A 23,530-nucleotide genomic window follows, 5' to 3' on the forward strand; every position below is an offset into this window, starting at 1 on the left:
CACAATAAGACTACTCAAATGTGTAAGGTAAGACACATGAATAAGCATTGGCAGGACAGGGGCCTCAGACTGTAAACTGCTTGGGGCCAAACAGTGTTAATTTGTGTCTTCTACAGCACCAATAGCATCATCAACATTTAAATAATAACAGTCTCTAAATACTACCTTAATGGCTTGGCCACACGGCACTATGTTGAGAACCAGAGGGATGTGAATCACACCCCTCTAGTTCGCACTGTGGCACAGTGCAGACAAGCCCTAAGTTAACGTGGGACTAGGCAACCAAATATTTTCCTCTTCCACATTATGATTTGTGAATGCTTTTAATCTTCACAATATATCAAAATAAATATCAATATAAATATCAAAATAAAATACAAGTGAAAATGTTTTTAAAAGATTTGTAAAGCAATTTACAATGTCAGATTGTATTTCAGATTCTCTTCCCACCCCCATTTACATTTCTGGATATGTTCTAGTGAGATAAACAGGGAATAAGAAATACAAATACTATCTCCATTAACAGAAACATTTGCACTGAAAATGTACTCCTTGAACTGATTTTTTTTTTAAATAAAGTTTACCACCATACAATTTATGAGAACTCTGAAGAACACCGTTTCATCACAATATCATTTATATTTATTTGTACAATCTTCTAATCACAACACTTCTTGTAAAATATTTTTTCAGAGATACTATAAAAAATCCTGTAAATCAGGTCTCTGAAAAAAGGTACTATTTGAACAAAGCACTTCTAATAGGAAAACACCTGTGCTATGGGTGTATTACTCAGTCATTTTGACAGGCAATAAGGAGGAAGAGCATAAGATGAGAACTCCAGTCTCCACATCTTCCCTTTCTGGAGAAATACCAGTAAAAGAAGAAAGTCACTTGCAACCACATCACACACAAAAGAAGTGTACAGATCTGTCAGCAGACTCTTCAACATGATTACATGGTATGGAAACGTCCTAGAAGACGGAACAAAATAGGCTGAGGATTTGTGGAAAATTTAAGACTACATCCCATGTTTCTCCAATCAGATCCATGATTCTTAAATTACCAGATCTCTGTTGTCTTAGCAGAACAGTCATTTCACGTACTCTGCTGCCCCGGCTCTCCTACTGTAGCTGCGTATTGCTATCCCATCAACATAGGTTGGTGGTTTTGTTTATTATTATTAATTACTATTATTATTAAAGAAAAGGTGTTGTGATGTTGTGACAGACTGACAATATCTTGGACAAACTTTATGAAATATACACTTTAGTGAATTAAATTAAACCTTATTGAATTAGGTATAATACCTTTGGAATTCATCGTATTAAGAATGAAACTGTGTATATGTTACTGTGGAATTGTACATAACGTCTCCAGGAGGAGGGAGATGCTAATGTAATGCCTCCGCTTATGAGCCTTTTGGAGGCACCCCCTGGAGAGGTTTGCATCTACCTGTTCAAATCAGGTTCTCCAGGGACCAAGAGACAAAGAGAGTTTTTAGATAAACAGTCTGGTTTTAAACAGGCTCAGGGCCTTTTTCCTGATCCAGCAAATGGACAACACCCTTGGTCCACAGAGGGCCCCAATCCTAAGGGAAGGGCTGGAATGACTGACACTACTGAGGCCCCATAAGACTAGGCGCTTGGTCTGAGATGAAGCTGTGATGAACTTGAAAGCACATGGAAAAGTCTTGAGTGGAGTTTTGAAGAACCTTATAATGGTGGTCAATTACTCTGTTATTAATCTCTGAAAAGAAAGTAAACAGACCTGCTTAGGCAAAGTCTCTTGCTGAGATATCACAGTGTAGTCAGGGGACTGTGCAGCCTGGAAATTAGGGATGTTAAAGCCTAAACATTTAAACCATAATCAGCTGTTTAAACATTTTAAACAGCTGATTACCATTTAAACTGAGGGGGGGCCACAGCTGGGCTTGGCTCCCCGCGAGCAGGAGTGGCTGGGCAGTCTTGCTCACGGGAAGTGTGGAGCCCAGCGTGGGGGGGGGTGAGGAGGAGCCGCAGCTGGGGTTGGCTCAGCTCCCACCAGTGAGAGCTGCCCAGCTACAGTTCTGCACATGCTGCAGCGGGGAGCCGCAGCTAAGCAACTCTGGCTTGGCAGTAAGGAAGAGCCCAGCATGGCTCTTTCCCCCCACACCAAGGCATTTAACCATTTAAACATTCTATTTTTAGAACATTTAAATGGATTATTAAACAAATTAATTTTTACATCCCTACTGGAAATACCCTGGTCAGAAGGGAGTGAGTTGTATGTCACCATTCAAGAGAGGTGATGGCCCCAGAAGCCTGAAGCCCTTGCTGGACCACAGAAGAGGAACACAGGTGCAGTTGCCTTGAATTCCGACAGGAGTTACACTGAGGGAGAAAGGGGGAACAAAAATCAAAATGGATAAAAGGAAAATGAGAAAGATGGAGAAAAACAGAAATGGAAAGAGATGAAGAGACAGGGGGCCTAAAACTGGCTTTAATGGTCAAAAGCAGGGCTTCAAAAAACCCCTAGCTCATGATGAATGGGAAATAGGATTTTTCTCCATATGAGTGCCATCACCTGCAGAATCTCACCTTCTCCACACACAGAAAAAAAGTCTCTAGTCCTCGTGATTACGTAGATACACTCAGTTCACATTTAAAAGGTTAACTGGTGCGCTAATAGCTTCCTGAGTCTGCACAGAGACAACTCCAGTGCCACTGCTGCTCAGGGTCCCAGAGGTCACTGTTGGGAGGGAGGCCCAGCCATTGCCCCACAGAGCATTTTGGGGAAGTTTGGCCACCATCACTGTTAGGGTGGTTGAGGGTACATGACTGCCACTGTTAGAAGTGGATACCTGGGTGGCTGCCACTCCCATCCATTGTAATAGGATTAAGGGGTGGGGTAGAAGGAGCAGTGCAATACATTAACTGCAGAGTGAGTTTTAACTGATCTAGACTATACCTATTATATTAGGGGAGGTAATGCAAGGCTGATTAGAGGGCAGGAAAGGGGTACAACTGTACCAGGGGCCTGCGCTCAAGGGCTCCAAAAATGTCTGTAGCTGAGGTAAAATGGGAAGAAGTCGGACCCCAGCAACCATTACATATTGGGGCCCCAAAAGTCTCGACAGATCAGGGAGGCATTCACTCGTGGGAGAACAACCAGTAGGAGACCAGGGCTTTTGGACTCCGGTGGGTGAGGCAGAGATCAACCCGCAAAAAACAAAATGGGAGGGGAATGTGTCAGGAGAGGCCCTAGACACTAATATTTCTGCTTAGGAAGTAGGCCGAATCCTTTAACTAGTAGGTGTTGGATTTATTTTTCAAGCCCTGGCCAAAAAATCTGCTCAATTTGGGCAGCATCATGTAACTGGATACTCTGGAAAGGCAGCAGCAGTTCATGCACCACATATAGGGCAATGTCAATGCATTGCAGAGCTCCTGCTGCTTTTTGGGGGAAAAACACTTGTGTGTAACTTGTTTTCTTTTTGCCAGATGTTCTTCAGGGCAGGGACCATGTCTTTAGTTGCACAGACTGCACCTAACGCAATGAAGCCCTGAACCTGACTAAGGCCTCTAACTGCTACTGCAATATAAATGTTAAAGATTGTCAATGTATGCATGCCTCGGATAGCACCACACACACCCCTCAAATTTCAGCCCAGCCTCAAACTTTCCCCCTTAAATCATGCCCAATGGGGGCTTAAGGCCAGAACCTCCAGTTCCTAAAGGCTGTGGGAGGAGGGGTTGTTTTGTTTTTAAACAAAGTTTGGGCACTGCAAAGCAGCCCTAAAGCAGGCTTAACTAGCCTTCCCACACCGGCAAGCTGTGGTATGCCAAACACCCAGCAATCCGCAGTGGCTGAAAAGGCGCTTTAGAAGCTAAATACCCCTAAAGCTAGTCTAATTTTCACCTGGGACCAGACTAGCAGCTACACAGTTCTAGGATTGAGGGAATGCTTAGTGCAGCTCAGGATTTGACACACAGTGTGCATGGTGCATTTAACTGTACTGGCCAGATAAACTACTAGCACACTCTTGTGCACCATGGCAGAATTTCCTCTGGCCTCATACATAGTACGTGCTGCTCTTTGCAGCTGGTTTCTGGTTGTTTGCTGGGTTTTATTCTGCTTCAAGGATGGACAAGATTTAGTCCTTGCCATTTAAATTTGTGAGATTTTATCTATTCATCTTATTTCTGATATTACAGCATTTCCCAAAGTGTGGGGGATGTACCAGTGGGGAGCCACAAATAATCTACTCAATTGGTCTTCATTTTGTTTTGGTTTTTTAGTATTTTATATGAAGTCTCTAGCTGCTATGGCTGCAAAATTCTTTAAACAGTGACCCAAGTGTACCTAATTCACCAAGTACCCACCTGAACTTGTTGAGACCCTGAATGCTAATGAGGATAGTTTTACAACAACATTGGCATTTAAAGTATTTCATTGAAGGAAAGAAGTAGTATCACACTGTGAAGTCTGACACTATTTATTGAGTATGACCTCTCATTTGGGGTAGTCCTTTAATGCCACATATCAGGGTTGTGCGTGGGATTGGTTTCAGTTTCCTGAAGAAAAGCTCAGCTTTCACAGGTGGGGGAAACACTGTTATATTTAATTATATTTTTCTGAAAGCTTACATTGGGGGAGGAGGGTGTTAGAAAGGTGTTAATGAGAATCGAGGCAAATTAATGCTGACTTTTGGACATAAACAAGTTTATATTCTCCCCCTATGCAAAATGCCTGGAGCAAAATATTTAAATTGTCATTACACAGACTGAGCAAGGAGAATTTTAAAGATGTGTAAAGTAATGCACAGAGAGATTACATGACTTACCCAAGTTCACAAAGCGATCAGTGACACAGCATAGAGCCCATTGGTATGTCTACACTACAGCAACTATGGTGGCATAGCACCACAGTGTAGATGAAGTCTACGCCAACAGAAAGCGTTTTTCTGTTGATGTAGAAACACCACCCCCAAACAAGGTTAACTCTGTCAACAGAAGCACTCTTCCACTGACACGGCTGCGTGTACCCTGGGTATTATGTCAGCATAGCTATGATTTTTTCACACCCCTGACTGACACAGCTACTCCAATATTACTCTCAAGTGTAGACCAAGCCCTGTGACCTACGCACAGAACATACTGCCTTCTCAAATGTACACAAAGAGTTGGGCACGAGCTGCTGTCAAGAGCTGGTACACAGTCCCTCTTACTGGTTCCCTTATTGGTCTGTAGGACTAGCAGGGATGTGAAGCACCCAGATGGTGGACACAGAAAATGCAGTGGAGGCCAGAGAATCACAAGTTTCCACTGATCCACGGTCAGCTGCAGAAATGGATTCTCCTTCCACCCTCTTCTCTAACCTGCGTCCACCAGCCATGGCAACATGTTCAGGGTGTGACCTACTGCCATTGCTGCTTAGCTCAAGGCTGTGCTCTTTGATGTCTCTGGGTATGTCTACACTGCAATTAAAAGCCTGTGGCTGACCCTTGCCACCTGACTCAGGCTCACAGGACTCAGGTTGTTCCACTGCAGGGTAGACTTCTGGGCTTGGTCTGGGACCAGGAGTCTAGGACCCTGTAAGGTGGGGGAAGAGGGAGGGGGCGGTCCCAGAGCTCAGGCTGCAGCCTGAGCCTGGAAGCCCACACTGCAATGAATAGCCCTGCAGCCTGACACACCCTCTGAGGGAATTACAGTGTGTGCTAGAGGGAAGGAGGCAAGGTAATCAAGCAGCATTTATTGTCCAAAACTTTTACTGCAGTTCTTGCTCTTAGTGAAAACCTTTCCCACAGATTCACTTCCTTTTTTTCCACATGGCCAAGAGGCTGCACAGATTTTTTGCAAACAGGACAAAAAACAACTACACCGGGTTCTCTCAAACCATTTTCTCCTCCACATGTTCTCTCCCACTGCAGCTTTTTCCACAGCTTTCCTCCTCTCTGCGGTAGGGGATGCTCAGGGCCAAAATAATTAAAACAGTGTTCTTTTCACTTTAAGTGAGAGAAGCATGTCAGGGAATGTTTTATAGTTACAACACGAATTATAAGATTAGTAATAAAAACTGAAATATTGGAACAAAGCTTTTAAGGACAACCTGGCCCAATTCTGCTCCCACTGCAGGAGTTTTGCTACTGCAATTAAATGGTCTATGCCCTATTTCTTCAAGTTCAAATCAAACCTCTCTCTTGCTAACCACAGTTCTCATAACAGAGAGTAGAAATTTCAAGTCACTGAAAACTGCTAGTAGACCTCTACTTTCCCAGATACCCCACTATAGCACATAGTACTGCCAATGGTGAAATGTAAGGAAGCTTATAGATGAAAGAAAACAGAAAACAACTATAAAAGGGGGAAAACATGAAGGATAAAAGGTTTTGTTTTTTTAAAATGTCAATGTCCATTTTATCACTTACACACATCTTTTGAGGATTTAGTTTTTTCCTGGTAAGCAATCATCATTACATAGCTATATGTAATACTACTTGAACATAACTGAAATAAAACTTCTCCTTTACCTTAGGTATATATATTAGAGTTCAGATGAGATTATGAGAACATTTTTAAAGCAATCATGCTGCTTTTCTCAACCGTATAAGACAATCATTTAGGACCACAGAGGACGGTCTTATAACTCACTCCTGTTAGCAAGTTTTCTAAAACAGGAATGGAAAGAATTAAGAGACTCTAAATTTTAAAAATATAAAAAATTAGCCTGTGTCAACTTTCATAATGCTCCTTTGTTACTTTTGCTGGATCCAGGATAACAGTGATTTGAAGAATAACGTTTCCATAATTTGTAGATTTTCCAGGAAACTAAAGAAGTCTTGCTTATTAGAACTGCCTGAGAATATCTGTAAAGAATGCTTCCCAAAAGCCTTTCTAGTAGATTTACCTGCTCTACTTCATTTCTAACAAAGCTGGAATAGAAGAGGTTAGCTAAAGCAGTGGCTCTCAACGTTTCCAGACAACTGTACCTCTTTCAGGAGTCTGATTTGTCTGGCATATCCCCAAAGCTTCACCACACTTAAAAACTGCTTGCTTACAAAACCAGACATAAAAATACCAAAGTGTCACAGAACACTATTACTGAAAAATTGCTTATTTTCTCATTAGTTTGTACTGACTTCACTAGTTTTGTAGCCTGTTGTAAAACAAGGCAAATAATCTAGATGAGTTGATGTACTCCCTGGAAGACTTCTACATTATTCCCAGGGATATGGGCACCCCTGGTTGAGAACTACTGAGCTAAAGAATGTGAATGATTTACAGGGGTATAGTCTCTTGGATTTATGCTGTTGAGATTTTTGCTCAAAGAATTAAGCTCAAATAAGGTATTTGCAAAGCAGATCCCAGTATTATGTCATTTAGTATTTTGTTTTTAATTAAAGTGATCTTATTCATGGAATGAGGACTGTGAGGGAAAGTTTTCTCTTACATATAAAAGGTCAAATCCTGCTTGCTTCATTCAAAAATAGTTTCCATAATATCAACATCTTGACAGAGATATGCTGATATAAACCTCATAAATGGTAAACAAGTTTCTTTTATCTATAATACTAAATCCTTTCAATTATAACAGTAAAATAATTTTTAAAATCCACTTGTTTTTTTGCTAATTATCTTGTTTACTTTTTGCATCTCTTGCAACTCACAATAAAAATCAAAGAAGTCAGTTTCACTTTCAGATTCTTAATGCTGCACTGTTTAGATTTCAAAGTAAAAGAAAGTTCATTTGTTTAAAACACATGATTGCACTGGAATTTTTCAAACAAATTTAAGGAAACATTTCTATTAGTCTTGCAAACTACATATTTCAGTTTGTGGAAAAATTTAAAACAATTACTAAAACATCACAGAATTCCATGTTTATTGTGACACAATCATTTCTAGAACAAATTTGTTCAGTTAACAAATGAAAAATTATTTTTCTACCTGATATCCTTGGAAATTTATCCTAGGATGTGAAAATCAAGTTGTGTTTTTCCTGATTTGGGCACCACAGTCAATAATACAAATTCATTCTGTCCAAATATGTATCTGTTTAATCTTATTATTTTCAATGGGGTTCAGAGTTCTAACTGCAGATTCTGCCCTCAGTTATATATGTTCAACCCCTTCCGTCCAGCTCAACACTGTCTTCCTTTTTATGTCGTCATTTACACCAGTGAAAAGCAGGCATAAAATGCTTCCTTTCTAATTAGATAGTATTTAGCATTCACTCTGCATGGCTATAAATGACTACACAAAGGGGAAGGCAGTGTAGAATCAGGCACATCTTCAATGGGACTGAATAGGTGTGACAATGGACAGACTTTTGTCCTCTAAAGGCAATTTAGTTAACAATTGTGTTGATTTAAGTATGAGACAGAATAGAATCCAAATCACTCACATGCAGCTGGATCCACAGGGATAGGACAAGTTGCAAAATGTTTCGTTTTGACGCTAAATTCAGTAGTTGTGGTCTCAGAATACAGAGGGAGCAGATGAGTCAAAGAAGGTAGAATCTTTTCTACAGTGTCACTTTTCAGAAAAGAATCTTACTTTAGTCGTAGTCTGCACCAGCCCAGTTATTTGGCTTTTTAAAAACCGTCAGGTGTGCCAAATAGTTTAGTGTTTTTTCAGTGTGGATAAATGTCCATTGGTAACTACAATGAGATTATCAAATACACTTCACTTGCAACCTATGCCTAATTCAACCCTGATTTGAGGAGATATAATGCTGTTGTAACAATTCACTGTGCTCCCCCACCATTTCCCCAACTTAAAACACCTGAAGCAGTCCACATTCTTAAATGTTATTTTAAACAATGTTTTTACGTGCTTTAAATTACATGGTAAGTAAGAAGCTAAAGCACCTAGTATTAATACTATTAATACCAACTTCACTTACGCATGAAGAAAGACTGACTGGTGAAGAAGCTAGAAACTAAAGGTTACTAATGCAGATAAATAAGATTAATGATCCAGTGCTAGTGTATCACAATTGCTGTTGAGCAGCACATAATATTTCATACCACAAAGTATTTCACTCCAGTAACTAATTCTTCACAGATGTTCTTTAAAGCAACGGTAGTTGTTCGGAAAGCAGAAGTTATTTTTAATTTGAAAAATAATGTAAATATGATGGTAACTAAATAGACACCTTTTATATTTCACCATGCTATTTAAAAATGTATATAGTCCTATAAATCAGAATGTGTATGTTTCAATTCCAAAGCCTCACAAACCTAAAGCTCATTCTGAATTTCTGCTGGTTTAATCAACCATAAAGTAGACTAGGAAATGAGACAAGGTCATCAGAACTCAGTTCCCTTTAAATCATGCTAATGTGCCAGCTATAACCAAAAACAACAAAACAAAAAAGTCTCTCAAGGACCTCTGCAATCTTTTCAGAACCAGATACAACTGTCAAAATCTACCCTCAACAAAGTTAAGTTTAAATAAACATCAAGATATGAATGAGGGGGAATTTACCTTAATTGGAGCACTGCTAAACTGAATTTTTCTGTTTGCTGGGATTTCTTCTTCATCTGGCAATCCAATAATTTCAGCATATTCCATATCGGGTTCATAATAGTTGTTTTCATCACTGTCATCTTGATCATCCTGTTCTGTTCCTGTCTCTCCCCAGTCAGAATTATACCTTGATCGCACTCTGTAGACATTATAGTCAGAGTGCATATATACATGTGAACTCTGAAAGTTATTCAGGTCTTCCTGGACTTCCTTTCCACTTGCATCATCATAGTGGGATTCAGTAGCATCTGAAGCTGCATCTGCTGCAAAATCACCACCTGCTATCAAGTTTCTTGGTATGTCTGCAGCTTCAGTGCCAACACAGGCACTCTCTGCATTTTGTGAAATTTCTTTTTGTTGTAAAGAAACTTCTGAATTTATTTTTTCCTTAGTCCTGGTATAGGATTCTTCAGGCTTTTCACTGTTAATTATGTCAGATAATTCTTGTTTAGTTGCTGCACAGACATCAACAGGATCATAAAGTGCTTCCTTGTTCTTCCTTATTTCTTCATTTGTTTTTGAAACTGGCAAGGTGCTTTTAGAAGCTTCTTCTCCTACTGAAGAGATACTGTTTTGCTGAAAGGTTTCAGCAGAAACCAAACTTGTAGTTTGTTTGGCTGGTGAAGACCAGGCATTAGCATCTTTTAAGGGGCTGAATCCATCAAGGTTTGCAACAGTGGTGGATAGATTTGCAACCGTAGATGACAGATTTAATGGGTAATGACCAGTTACAGAGTATTCTTCATTGTTTTCTGACTTTTCTAAAACGATTACACTATGTGAATCAGTGTTTTCAAACACTGCACTGAGCTGACTCACTGTTGGAGACACAGCCTCTGTCCTTGAGCTAAGGCTGTCCAATGAATCAGTACTGCCTCTATTAGACTTCGAGCTACACCACTCATCTTGGAGTTCATTAGAAACTACTTGCTCTTTCTTTGGAGAATAGCGATTGGAATGTCCCATTTCATGAACATTTCGCTCAAACATCTTTCGAGTTTCAGTAAACTTGGAATAAGAAGGACCATCATGCATAGTATCAAATCTACTAATCCTTTCTGAAACTGAAGATTCTAGTTTTACAACTGAACCATCTGTCTTCTCCACAAATTCTTTGGGCCTAATTCTTCTTTGAGGAGATGGGGGACCGCTTTTCCCCCTGGTTTTAGGGGTAATTCCAGTGCTATCACTGGGCTCCATGCCCATCTGCATAAATAAGTTTTTAATCCTGTTGACGTTTGAGCCATATTTCCTCCCCCTGCTTTGCTGAGAGGCCTCTCCTTCCTCTTTCGTTTTTTGGTCTCCATCTGATTTAGGTTTGTCAAAGGTGCTTTTCAGTGCCTGGAACTCAGTTCTGTAAGCATTTCTGTGAGGAGAGGCACTTCGGAGGGTTGATCTTTCTCCTGAAGACTCTGTTTTCATCATGTTTACTTCAGGAATGCAAACCAACATACACAGTGACTGATATACCACTCTCAGTCTTCTATTACTAATGAGATTCTGGCTGAGAAGAAAGTGCCTCTCAGGTGGCACTGGTCTCCATCAGAGCCATATTCAGTAAGTGTTCTGGCAGATACTATCTAAATATGTACAAGCAACCATGACACCTAACAAAGTGGCAAGACTGATGGTTTCCAGAAGATATGTAGATTTGACCTGCAACAGAAAGTACAACTTTTTCAATCAAGTCATGCATTAGTATTTCTTCAAATCTAATCAAGGACTTGAATTTTAAGAAAGCTATTTGATATAACTGATATTTAGAAATAAAAAATACAAAACAAATGCAGGGATACATCCTTTACATAGTGTCATTACCAAAACACATACATATATATATTAAAATTCTAGAGCAGACTCAATGTGCTAAAGAGTCAACAATTAGGCGGTCTGAAAAAGTTTGTACACTCACATAAAAGTAAGTTTCCTTCCAAGTACTAAATATGAACATACCACTACGAAACAATGAAATATGGCAGTTTTGTGATGATCATATGTACACTGCAAACATAAATAAATCTGTCTAGGTGAAACACACAAAATTACAACAAAGAATACAATTATAAGGAAAATGATGCCACCAATGTTTCATTGCAGTCAAAACTTTTCCACAGGCAATGGTAAAGGACAAAATAAAAAGAACTAAAATATCTGTGTTATTTATGTCTAGGTACAAAATACTTCACCCAAAAGTGATGACTGTGCTTCCCTGCCCTGCTAACATTGGTTTTCTCTGAACTACACAACGGTATGCTTTGAATTGTATTTCTATGCAGAGAATGATCATTCAACAATGAAACAACAGCTCAAAAGCATTAGAAAATTGCATCCAAAGGTATCATTCTCTGTTTAAAATAGTGAAGTGAAATGTAACAGGACTTGCCCCTTTCCACTTGCTGTATTTTTAGCACCACAAAGAGCACAGAAGCATCTAGCTAACCACAAAAATGGAACTAAAGGCTAAATCCTCTCAATCTTCCAGGTCACATCTGCATGACAGTCACCAAACCAAAAAGGCTATGCTTTAAATACAATAAACTGCATGGAAAGTTACATGATGCAACATGATGTATTTAGAGATTCTTAGGTTGGGGGGGTGGGGAGGGCCTCTGAGTGAGGTTTAAGGTAAAGGATAAGAACTGGATCTGATTCCAGCCTGAACAAGCAGCCCAGAGAATTGCAGGAGAACAATACATGACGAACAGAGAGCAAAATCGCTCTCATTAGCATCCTTCTGTTTCCTCTTCTTTCTCCGAGGCTATAACTTGCTGCAAGCTCCAAATGCAATGCATGCGGGCTGCTAAGCTCATCACTCACAGGGAGAGGAATGCTATATAACACTGCAGTCACATCTAGCACTTCAGAGCAGGAAGATTATGGAACAAGCACCTTACACATGTATTCGCCAATCTTTAAGCCTAAGACGTTACTTTAGACTAAGCAATATTATGTGGCTATTAATGCACAATCCCCTCATCACCTTCCTGGAAGAGAACGTTCCCTTAAATCACCTGCAAACTCAAACCCGGCTACCCATGCACAAGCAGAAGAGGGTGGCACACAACTGTGGATCAACTGCTGTAGATCATTAATTTAAAACAAAAAACAACAAAAAAAAACCAGAGAAGGGAGGTGTATTTAGCAATTTTTTCTTAGCCATGGATCATTTCCCTTTCCCTCCCCCTTTGCAGACTCCAGCCGATGTTTCTAACGATTACAATAAAAAGAAAGAAAGGCTAAACTTAAGGTAAAACGATCCTGTCTGGCGTCTCTGGGCAAACCCCTTCCGAATGGGAAAGTGCTGCGAAGAACCGGTTTCTCCAGACTGAAAGGCGAGAGGCTCCCACCAGCGTTGGCCCACGAACCACCTTGCGTATGAGCAGCAGCCCTGGGAAAGCCCAGTGGCCATAAACCCCCCTGGCTCTAGCTACAGCATGTAAGGAAACAAAAGCCCCCGGGCATGCCTCCCCTTGTCGGCGCGCGCACAAGCTGCACCAGAATCCGAACTTCAGCCCCTGCTCCCCGCGGCGCGCACGACCCCTTACCCGGGAAAGGCGCTGCACGCCGGGCTGAGCTCTTTCCGCCTCCCGCAGCTCCCCTGCGCTCTCAGACCCGGAGCTGCGGCTCCGCCAGCCCCCGGCTCCGACCCGCCCGTGCGAAAGGAGAGCGCGGCTGCGGCCCCCAGCCTGCCAGCGGCCAGCAGCCTCCGACTCGGCTCCTCCGCGTCATTGCAGGCGGCGGCAGCGGCTAGGGCACCGACACGCTCCGCGCACACGGAGCAGGGGGAGGCGGGTTCCCGCGCCCGCCGCAGCCCGTCCGCCCACCGCCTCCCCGGGGGCCGGGCGTGCGGAGCGTCTGTCGCGCGGGAGGGGGTGTTGCCAGCAGCCGCCACCGAGCGGAGGCCAAGCGCGGGCGGCGGGTGACGGCTGCCTCACCTCCGCGGCGAGCTACAATGGTTTGTTCCGCCGGGGAAGGGACGAGGCACGCTCCAGCTGCAGCCGCACGGCGAGCCCGCGGGGAGGGGCGAGGGCAGGCGCCGGCCGTTGACTCTGCTGACCCCCCCCCGGCGCCTCCTCTAGCCCGGCGCGCGGCAGCAGGCCCGGCGATAGCCAGGCTCGCGCCCCCACGAGGCTCCCCCTCCCCCCCGGGTGTGCGGCAGCTCACATCCTCCCGCTGCGCGCGGGGGAGGCGAGTCCCGCAGCCGTAGTAATGGCACGAACCCTCCCCGCACGCTGCTAGGGCCCGGCCTCACTCACTGCAGCGCGGGGCACGGGAATGAGGGCTGGCCCGGCGTGAACCCGCCAGAACAGCCTTGGTGGCTAGCAGAGACAGTAGCGAGCGCAACTGCGGGCTGCTCTCCCAACTGGGGCTGCACTGGGGGGCAGACGGCGGAGCGCAAGGAGTGCAGAGCCGGTAGTGAGGGGACAGAGGCACTTGCATGGGCCCGGGCCGTGCACCTGCTTTAAGCTTCTTGCGGCTTAGCCTCCACCTGCCCGGGATTCTCCAGCTGGCTCGGAAGGGAAGGCGGGGCCAAGCACTAAAGCCTCTGTCTACATTAATTTTGCTTTGGTGTTTGTGTTGGAGGCAGGTGAGACTGATACTCTTCCTCTATCCTCCCAGGCAATTCCTCTGCAGGCCAGCCCAGACCGAGCGCAGTTGAGGAAGGGCAAAGCTGCCCTTAAGCCTCCGTTCTGCAATAAGCTCCATGGTAGAATTGCAGGTCAGGATCTTGGATGTATAGGCATTAGCTGGTCTTCTCTCCCCTGCCCCTCAGTTAATTTCTCTAAGTCAAGTGGTCTTTGCACAATATGCAAGCAATTAAATAGTGAAAAGAGTTACAATATATGCTCATTCATCCCCTTAAATTCCAGCAAGTGTATTTTATTGCTGGGGTGCACAGGTAGGGTTACACTAGTTTCCTGTTTTAGAGCACACAAACAGCCCCGCTACTACTGGCATTTGTATGGTAGCTAGGTAAATATTGCTAGTGCTCAAACATTCCCCACAATAATTTCCAGGTTTTGCATTGTTGATAGGAAAACTTAATTCCAGAGCAGGAGATCCAGCAATCTCTCCCAAAGTAGTTTGGGAAACTGGCACTCCAGGAGGTAATGATTTTTAAATTGTATAGCAACAGGCCTTTGGAGTTCATTAATGTAATTGCTTAAGCCTCCAGGAGATGGCTTGAGGATGGATATGACCAAAAAGAAAAGTGAAAACAAAAGTGCTACATATAGTTCCAGTCACTTGTGCCCGATTCCAGAAAGATTTAGGTAAGTGTGTAACTTTAAACACAAATCATCCCATTGGTTTTATTGGGACTAATGAAAATGTATCCATTTTCATACTTGCTTAAATGTTTGCAGGATTAGAGCTTTGATTATCTAGTGAGTATCAAATACATGCAACTCAAAATCTGTTTCTGTGAAGTGCAATAGCCAGCACATTAATACTGATGGGAAAACAAGTTCCTTTCAAGAGTGATTGCCTATATGATAGTCTTCCTTCTTTTTCAAAGTTATTTTAACATGCTGACTGTGCCTTGGTCTACACTGATCTTACGATTCGGCGGCAGTCAACGGAAGTTACGCAAGCTACGCAGAGTAGCTTACCTAACTCCCGTCGACTGCTGTGCTTCCCTTCTGCAAGGTGTCTTCACTGCACTGCACCACTTGAGGGGGTGGTTTACCAGCGTCAACTTCTGGATCGATTGAGTGGGTTTTCACTGACTGCTTAATCGATCCAGATAGGTTGATCTGAGGGCGGCGACTTTGCCACCATCAGTATAGACATACCCTTAGTAAGGGACAGTAAAAGAAATGATTTTAACTGAATTGGGATTCTTTTCCTAAACTCAAATTGTGCCTTTCCAAAAAATGTTTGCTTCTTGTTGTGGAAAAGAAAGTTTCAGCAGTCCAGGTCAATTCACTAGAAAAGTTACTAATATTTAGGAGCAAATAATTCCCATTCTCGCATAAGCATGGCAGCACCATGTATCAAGGGGCCTTAATCCATGACCAGGTCTCCTATACCCCAAAAAGCATCAAAACACTCAATGTACTGCTTTGTGGGAGTACAGACGTTTGTCAACAACTAGACTGCTATGTGCAGAGACATCACCTATCATGCTGACCTATACAGTCTAATTGTTTACGTGCACTCCCTCATCTGTCAATATCAATCTGTTGTCTTTTGGCTGTACCACCTCAAGTGAGGTTTCCTGGATCAAGACACATCAGATAGACTAGGAAATGCAAGCCAAGCCTTTGGAAGACTTCACCATAGACTACTCAACCAGCACACCATCAAACGGTCAATAAAACTGATGATATCCAGTGCAGCAATAGTATCCCTTTTACACAGATATGAAACAGGATAATTTATTGCAGACACATTAAGAACCTTTCAAAATTTTCACCTCTCTTTTCTGAAGGTCCACTAGCGAAACAAAGCCTCAAATATTAACATCCTTGAAAGTGTAAAAACAACCAGCATCGAGGCAATGATCATCATAACTCATCTGAGATGGACAAGTCATGTTAGCAGAATAGGTGATTATAGATGCCCGAAAAAAATTTCTGTGGTGAGCTGAAATTTGGAAACTGCAGGAGGAGTGGTCAATTAAAACTCTTCAAAGACATCCTTAAGCAGAATCTCACCTCAGGTATCCTATATATATTGATAATTTCAAAGATATAGCCAAGGACTGATCTGAACAGAGACCAACTTATCAGTCAAGGTTGCAAATGCTTTGAGGAAGACATACGTGAAAAACTGATTGAAAAAAGGCCAAGCATCATTCCAAGTCTTCAGCTGGAGCCTGCACATTCCTGTGTGACATCTGTTCATGATCTTGCTCCTCACATAGGATTATGTAGCCACATGAGAATACATGTGATGCCATCATAAGATATGGCGGACAGCCAGATAGATAGTTTAAGAGATTCTTGGGGTAGGTACTGTCTTTTTGTTCTGTGTCTGTACAGTGCCTAGCAGAATGGGATCCTGGTCCATGACTAGATCTCCTACACATTACAGCAGGGGAGTCAATTATTTTTTGTCAAGGTCCAAATTTCTTGGTCAAGGTCCGAACGCCAGAGAAAATAATTTAAAAAACCATGATAATAAGTAAAGAAGATTTCAGAGTCCATTCAAAAGTGTCTGGATTTGGTCTGTGGTCCACCTATTGACTACCCCTGCACTACAATAATACAAATAATAAAGTTACACAGGGAAATTCTGTGCTCCCCGATGACTGCTGAGTACAGCTATGCCAGAGTTCTCTTTCTAGCAGCATGCAGAGACGTGGGATAAGGTATGACGGGTAGATCTGTGTACTAAAAGGATCGAGTGGCTGAAGATCCAGCCGAAGGAGCATGCCAAACACTACTCAGTCTAGAGGAGCCATGGAAAAACTTTTTCCCAGCCTGCTGAGTCAAAGATTCAAACCTTCATGTAAGTCACTGGCACAAAACCTAAAGAGGCCATAGTTTATCTTTAAATAGATATTTAGAAACTGCACATTCCTCATCAGATTCTAAATATCTCAAAGTAAATCAAATTTTGACCTAACCTACTTGACAATGCTGTTGTACATATCGGTATCAATTTAGAGAAAGGGAGAGCTCTTTGGAAAATAAAACCACAAAGAATGGTTAGAAAAAACCACTTACCCTCCACACAGAGAGATTTAACAGAACTGAAAGTCTTCTTTATGTGCACTGAACAGAAAGTAGTGATGAATAGAACTTAAAACAAGAATGTAAATGCCTTATTTACTTTGTGAATACAGAACAAGCATGCAGAGCAGCTAGAAAACAATTTAGCATGTAAGAGAGATATCCATGGGAGATTTGAAATTCTTATTTTATGGTACTGAGAACTGAAATGAATAAACACCTTAACGAGATGAAACATGACTGAAGTGAATTAAAATGTTAAGGAGATTAAATATTGTATTTCATTTTAAATTTTGTACCTGTTATCAGACCTGCATGCTACAAATCCACTGTTACAAACATCAAATTCAGACTTTTTTCTAATTAGATTTTTGCATATAAAACTTTGGGTTCTATTCTTCCATCACAAATGTATGTAACTCTTTTATATGATATAAATAATATATCAGAGTAATGTTACACTACCCTGCCAAGTAGTTAAACAAAACTGTATATCAGACTTTGACAGAGTGCATCTTGAAAGGTTCAGTAGTAAAGCAAAGGGATCACATGTCTTACAAACTGATGAGATGAGCGCACACACACAAAGCCTGGAACTTCCAGATGGAGAGAGGGAGAGGTATATGTTACACCCTGGAGATCTGATTTTCAGAGTGTTGGTGTTAAGTGCATTGGGTGGGATTCACAAAAGAACTTAGGCACCTAAATGCCACACTTACATGCCTAAGTTCCATTTTTAGGCACCTAAGACCCACACTGCAATTCACAAAACTCTCACTGAATCCTTCAAGTGCCTAAACACTCAGTGCATCCTCTGAGTACGTGTACTGGATCAGGCCCCATTCAAAAGCCCAGAGGAGGTGATGGTGGTGCTGCCACTTTCCATCTTATAACCTTTAGCCCAGTGGTTAGAGCACTCACCTGAGATGTGGGAGACCCAGGTTCATTTCATACCTGTTGCATTGTGGATACTGAAAGAGTAGTTGAAACAGGAGAAGTTCACCCAGGGTCTCCTGCCCTTCAGGTTGGCGCCCTAACTAATGGACTAAAGAGTCATTCCTTCATTATCTGACCTTATGACTCTTCCATTATTTATCCACTGTGGAAGAGCTTCAACAGGAGAGACTGACAGAACCCCACATCAGACTATCACATCGCTCAGGGTTAAAGCACTCTGAAAGGTGGAAGACCCTTATTAAATTTTTTCCCCATTCTGGCAGAGGGGGAATTGTACCTGGGTGTGTCACATCCCATCTGAGTGTTCTAACTACTGGGCTAAAAGTTATTGGCAGGGAAGACCGGGCAGCAGCAGCACCACCTCCTCTGGCCATATTGTGTGGAGCGAGGCACTCATCTTACACATTTGCAGAAGAAACTATACAGGCATCTAAGCCAAGAGAGGAGTTTCTGTTTGAGGATCGCTTGCAGATATAGGTGTCTCCCTGCAGCCTGGACTTAGGCACCTATCTCAGAGAAAGAAGCAGGGCTTAGCATATCAGCAGCTCCCATTGGCAAGCTTAGGCTGCTCCCCATGTAGTACAGATGGCTTTTGTGGATCACATGCTAAGGCACTCATCTCTCTCCATTCAGTAAGGATCCTGAGTGCCTAACTCAGCTTTGTGGATCGCAGTGATTCCTCTTTGAGTGCTTGCTCATGTCAATTCCAAGTAGGTGTGTGCATGCTTTGTACACGGTCATTGGAAGGTTTTTCCCCTAGCAGTACCCGTCAGATAAGTGCAGGCACCCCAGGGACTGGCTCCTCCATGGCACTGTATATAGGACCCTGCTGACTCGCCGCTTCCTCAGTTCCTTCTTACTGACTTTGACAGTCATTGGAGTTTCTTGTCTTTTCCCACTGGCAAGCATTCCTCCAACAGCAGAGAGTCATTGAACCTGTAAATAGTAGATTAGAATGTTAGCTTAGTTTGTAATTAGATACATTTAATTTAGGCACTCCCCCACCCCATTACCCCCGAACTGGGGCATGCCTCAGTCCCAAGAATTCAAATCACGCGGGACCTGCCACAAACCTATGCCAAAGAGCAAGCCCCATAAATCCTGTCTGAAGTGCCTAGGGGAAACTCGTCAGGTCAACCGGTGCAAGATCTGCAGGGGTTTTCAGCCAATGACCAAAAAGGACAGAGTGTTAAACTGAAGCACCTCCTCATGGAGGCAGTTCTCTCTGAGCCATTTGGATTCGGTACCTTGGTGCGGAGTGCCCCAGTCTCTTTAAGAGAGGCTATAGTGCCAAAGAGGGACTCGGCCCTGAAGAACACCCAGCATGGGCATGACCCAGCACCGTTCCCACTCTCTGGAACCTCACAAAAGGTGGAAGAAAATCAAGCAAGGACATTCGCCTACAGTAAAAGTTTCATGGAAAGAGAATAAACATAGGCCAGACGCCCTGGGCCGTGGTGGCACAATCTTGTCCTCTCCCTGCTGAGAGGGTGCACGTTTTTATGTGCCATGCAGGTTCCTGGATAGCTGAGGAAGCAGTATCTTTTACTCAGCTTCCTGGGTCCCTTGGATTCACCATGGAGATTACAGGAAGCTGCATGGCACATATAAATGCTCATTGCACGCAGACAGGCAGTGTTCTCCTCTGGCCTCTGCCTGTCACTGCCTGTTGCCTGGCTGGGCAGCTGCTCTGCTCCTCTCCAGCACACGCCAGGCCACCATCACCTAATTTCTGAGTCCGTCCAGACTCTGGAAGTCCTTGTCGCTTCTGCTCTCTAGTTCCTCCTCTCCTCCCTGTTCCCCCCCCCCTTGCCAAGTCTCTCCTCTACTCCTCCACCCACCCCCCGCCACTGCTTATTGGTTCCTCCGCTCCTCCCCACTCGCCCCCCTTGCCACGACCCTCCTCTACTCCCCTGCTTGCCCCATGGCTGGGGTTTGCCAGTTTTGGGGACAGAACAAGCATGTAAGATGGGGGAGGGCTTGTGTAGCATTGCACACCCTGCCCTGCTGCACGGAGAAGCTGCTGCAGCAGCAGCACACAAGCCATAAGCACCACAGCAGAATATATGTGTGAGCATCAGCGTTGCCTCAGGATGGAGGGAGGTTGCTCAGGCTGAAGCGTCCTAGGGCAGCTCCCGCGCCAACCCAGTTGCCCATGGAGGTGCACTGCAGCTCATGGCACACTGGGAGTGGAGAGGCAGAGTGGGGAGGGAGAGGAGGGAGTCAACCGGGGACGCATGTAGCAGGGACGTGAGGGGTCTGGGGTGGAGAGGGATGGAGCGTGGGCGCGGCCTGGGGTGGAAGAGGCAGGACGGGGAGCTAGCCTTCTTGAGGGGAAGTTTCAACCACCGCCCATGAGGATAATCATGTGCGTTCCATGATGGGGCACTCAGCACCCTGCTCACCAGGGCTGGCAGGGACCGTCAACTTTGGTCCTGAAAAGGATACCATTGAGTCCAGTGCCGATGGACTCACCCAAAAGAGAGAGCCACATAGGACAGCTGCACTCTCTTTCCAACCTGGACACATTTGAGGCAGCCAGGGACCAGGTACCTATGATAGCACAGCAATCTCCCGCCAGGATGGAGGAACAGGAGCCAACACCTTCGGCACCGCAGCAAAGTGCAGTGCTGTTTAGAGGCAAGGCTGCCGTGATCTAGCACCGGTTGTCTTCTCCGCTGCACCGCTCCCCAGCTCAGTCACACTTGGCACCGCCATGGTCCCCACTCTCAAGGGTTACAGTCATCTGGCTCAGAGGCAGAATCCTATCTCTCCAGGCACAGTCAGCACTGGTCGCAGGGATGTCGCTACAGGCAGGAGAAGGGGCAAAACCCCTTCATGGGGCCTTGGCCAGCATAGTGGCAGATGCCTGTGCAATGGCTCTTCTGGACTTCGTGGGCATAGCATCAGGCCCAGGGGTCCTCTTCCAAGTCCTACTCAGTCATTTCACAAGCACGGGCCTCCGACCATTGGAGGTCCAACTATCACCTCGTGGCACAGAAAGGGATAGTGACTTTGATGCCAAGGGGAGTACGGTGTGGAGACCGGTACCGGCAAGATCCCAGCACTGAGCCTGACAAACCAAGGGAATCCCACGAGCCAGTAGGATAGGAAGATCCGGTCCCACCCAAGACGTTGCCATTGTCCTTCCCTGATGAGGCAGTGGCTGGGACTTCGACCGTGTCACCACCATTGGATAATAGAGCCCACCAAGAGCTGCCACGGAGGGTGGACAGAAACCTGGGTCTCCAAGCAGAGGAAGTGTGAGAGTCAGAGAACTCCATGGTGGACATTTTGGCACCAGAGGACACCTCTAGGATAGCACTACCCCTTATAAAGGCAATACAAGCCACCACTAAGACACTGTGGCAAACACCAGCTTCTATCTCCCCTACAGCTAAGGGAACAGAACGAAAGTACTTTGCCCCCTCCACAGGGCATAAGTGTCTCTTTACCCACCCGCAGCCGGGGTCGCTGGTGGTAGCAGTGGAAAATGATAGAGATGCAAGGATAACAGGTACCAACACCTAAGTCCAAGGACTCAAAGACAGTGGATCTCTTTGGTAGGAAGGTATACTCCACCAGGGGACTCCAGCTTCGCACTGCCAACCAGTAGGCGATTCTGAGCCGCTACAACTTCAACTACTGGGAGACTATGACAAAATTCAAAGAGTTCCTCCTGTCTGACTCTAGACAGGAGTTTGTGGCAATCATCGAGGAGGGTAAGGCCATGGTGGACCTCATTGCAGGTGGCCTTGGATGCAGCGGACTCAGCCACATGGACAATGTCTTCGGTGATTGCTGTGAGATGGAGTTCATAGCTACAGGTGTCGGGCCTTCCCCCAGAAGTCCAACAAACAATCCAGGACCTGCCATTCGAGGGCTCGGGGTTGTTTTTGGAGCAAACAGACTCCAAACTACACAGCCTGAAAGATTCCATAGCTATTCTGAAATCTTTGGGTTTACACACACCAAGCACCCAGAGAAAGCACTTCAAACCCCAACCTGCCCCACGTTTTTATCCTGCAAAACAGAGACAGGATTATTCTAGAAAGAGGGGCAGCAATAACAGGCACAGGATACCACAACCCCCGTCTAACCAGGGTCGGGGCTCAGGGAAGCAGCCCTCTATCTCCAAGCAATCATTTTGAGGCTGTGCCTGGGAGCGACACACCATACCAAATCCAGGATTCTTCTCCCTGTTTCCTTAATCGTCTGTCCCATTTCTACCAGGCATGGACTTGGATCACCTCGGATGCTTGGGTGCTGCACACGGTAGAATTGGGATATTCTCTCCAATTTTCTTCCTTCCCACCCTCCCACTCCCTTCCCCGTCTCTCTTCTGGGACCCCTCTCACAAGCAGCTCCTTGTACAGGAAGTGCAGGAGCTCCTACAAGCAGGAGCAGTAAAGAAGGTTCCTCAGGACTGAAGGGGAAAGGGTTTTTACTCTTGATATTTCCTAATCCCAAAGTGGGGTCTCAGACCTATTCTCGATCTGCAAAATCTCAACAGATTCATGAAAAAGCTGACGTTCCACATGCTCTTCCTGGCTGCGATCATCCTCTCCCTGGATCCAGGGGACTGGTATACCGCTCTCAATTTGAAGGACACTTATTTTCACATTTTGATAGTCCCACAGAAGGTTCCTCAGGTTTGTGGTAAACCACACTCATCAGTTTATGGTCCTTTCCTTCATACTGTTGGCAGCCCCTTGAGTTTTTACCAAGTGTATGGTGGTCGTTGCCGCTTTCCTAAAGAAATGACAGATTGATGCAGCTGTTCCTATATCTGGACAACTGGCTTTTCAAGGGCCCCTCCAAGGAACAAGCAGAGGCACATATCAACCTGATATGATCAATCTTCAACAAACTGGGGCTTCGGCTAAACGTGCCCAAGTCAACATTATCCCCCACCCAGAGAATAGAGTTTATAGGAGCAGTCCTAGACTCGGGTTCAGGTCATGGCACTTTTGCCAGAGTCTTGCTTCGGAACTATATGCTCCATCATAAAGGATTTGAGTCATTGTCCCACCATGACAGTATGAAATTGCTTGAAACTCCTAGGCCACATGGCCTCCTGCACATATGTGGTTCAGCATGCGAGGCTGCAGCTCAGACTTCTCCAGTCTTAACTAGAATCCACTTATCAACCAAACAGAGACAAATTGGACAAGATGGTTTTGCTCCCCCCTTGGGTCATCGAATCCCTGCAATGGTAGCTCAATGCTCAACTGGTATGCGAGGGAGTCCCCTTTTCCAGACCCTAGCCTTCATGGTACTGTGGTCACGGATGCATCTGAGTTGGGATGAGGAGCGCACCTAGAGACTCTTAGGACCCAAGGCCTTTGGTCTCCGACAGAGCTGTTGCCCCACATCAAAGTC

At 44.5% G+C, this 23,530-nt stretch overlaps 1 protein-coding gene across 3 annotated transcripts in view; it reads right to left on the minus strand.

Annotated features, from left to right (window-relative positions):
- PPP1R9A (protein phosphatase 1 regulatory subunit 9A) overlaps nucleotides 1-13,963 on the minus strand; it is a 206,017-nt gene extending 192,054 nt beyond the window's left edge. For all 3 annotated transcript variants that reach the window (XM_067562172.1, XM_067562171.1, XM_067562170.1), the window contains exons 1-2: nucleotides 13,058-13,963; nucleotides 9,471-11,168 (exon numbers count right to left, since the gene is read on the minus strand). In XM_067562172.1, the coding sequence (XP_067418273.1) occupies nucleotides 9,471-10,964 (1,494 nt within the window). In that variant the 5' untranslated portion in view covers nucleotides 10,965-11,168; nucleotides 13,058-13,963. The remainder of the gene's footprint in view (nucleotides 1-9,470; nucleotides 11,169-13,057) is intronic.
- Between the last annotated feature and the right edge of the window lie 9,567 nt (nucleotides 13,964-23,530).

Source organism: Emydura macquarii, unplaced genomic scaffold, assembly GCF_026122565.2.
Source record: "Emydura macquarii macquarii isolate MOO-44397 ecotype Brisbane River unplaced genomic scaffold, CSIRO-AGI_Emac_v2 contig_2422, whole genome shotgun sequence".
Taxonomy (NCBI): Eukaryota; Metazoa; Chordata; order Testudines; family Chelidae; genus Emydura; species Emydura macquarii.